The sequence below is a fragment of the Loa loa genome, assembly GCF_000183805.2.
Source record: "Loa loa unplaced genomic scaffold supercont3.3160, whole genome shotgun sequence".
Classification (NCBI taxonomy): domain Eukaryota; kingdom Metazoa; phylum Nematoda; class Chromadorea; order Rhabditida; family Onchocercidae; genus Loa; species Loa loa.
This window is the reverse complement of record NW_018111338.1, coordinates 1-1094: the sequence shown is the minus strand read 5'-3', so window position 1 is coordinate 1094 and position 1094 is coordinate 1. Positions and strand designations below refer to the sequence as shown.

The 1094-nt window shown below is 22.9% G+C and overlaps 1 protein-coding gene across 1 annotated transcript; it reads left to right on the top strand.

Annotated features, from left to right (window-relative positions):
* Positions 1–785: 785 nt before the first annotated feature.
* LOAG_15911 (hypothetical protein) lies at positions 786–977 on the top strand (the record flags this gene model as incomplete). The annotated part of the gene is made up of 1 exon (XM_003151399.2): positions 786–977. A coding segment is annotated over one exon (192 nt), but the record flags the coding sequence as incomplete, so codon positions are not given.
* Between the last annotated feature and the right edge of the window lie 117 nt (positions 978–1094).

The following is a 1094-nucleotide window of genomic DNA, read 5'->3' as shown; positions in this document are numbered from 1 at the left end:
AAAAAAATTGAGATGAAAGAGTAATTTTTTCATTCATCATTTTTTGCTTTTTTTTTTTTTTTGTTTTTTAAACTATAAAAAAAATGTGAAATATTTGATTATTTTAATCGAATTTATAAATAAATTTTTGTTTCCTTTTTTTTTTTCAGGTGACATTTTATTTATTTATAAAATGGGTGAACCATCAACATTAACACATACAACATTATGGATGAAAATTAGGGGTATATTTTGTTGTACATTTATCATATTATCTGCAATATTAAGCTCAATGTATTTTCTTATACCACTTCTACCTTTAATGTTTCTCAATCATACATTATGGAGGAGAATAATTGATCGACTTATTGGTTTTTGGATCCTTATGCCATGTGTAAGTATCATTTTGTTTTTTTCTTTTTTTTTTACTTTTTAATTTTAATCATGTAATATTTATTAATTTATTGCTTTTTACTTATTGATTATTTTGCCGATTGCATTCAAATTATCGAATGGAATAGTTGTAAAATAGTTGAATAAATATTAAATTAATTAAACAAATAAATATAAAACAATTATGATTGAATCATTTCCTATCTTCTTATTAGTTTTATTGTATTTATTTCCTTTTCTTTTTCCTTTATTTAAATTCTTTTAAATTAATTATCAAATATTTCGATAAGATGAATGATATGGGTAAATGAAAGAAAAAAAAGAAAAAAGAAAGAGAGATAAGATGAAGGAATGATATCTTGCTATATTTAATGTTTAATTTTTTTGTCTTATCATAATTTTTCTTATTTCAGGGTCTTATTGAAATGTTTTTTGGTGCACGTGTGACAATATCTGGTATCAAAATAGACCACAGTGAACCAGCATTAATTATAATGAATCATCGGACATGTTTAGATTGGTTGTTTTTTTGGATTGCTTTAATTCGAATAGATCCATGGCTTTTGACATCACAAAAGATATCTTTAAAGGTTTGCTTACAATGAATAATTTGATTTGAAGAAAATTATCTTCTGATAAATAATTTGTTTAAATCCAAGCTATGGTTATTATTAATGAATTTTGAATATACTACTGTTATGGTTCTCATGACAATTCTATTC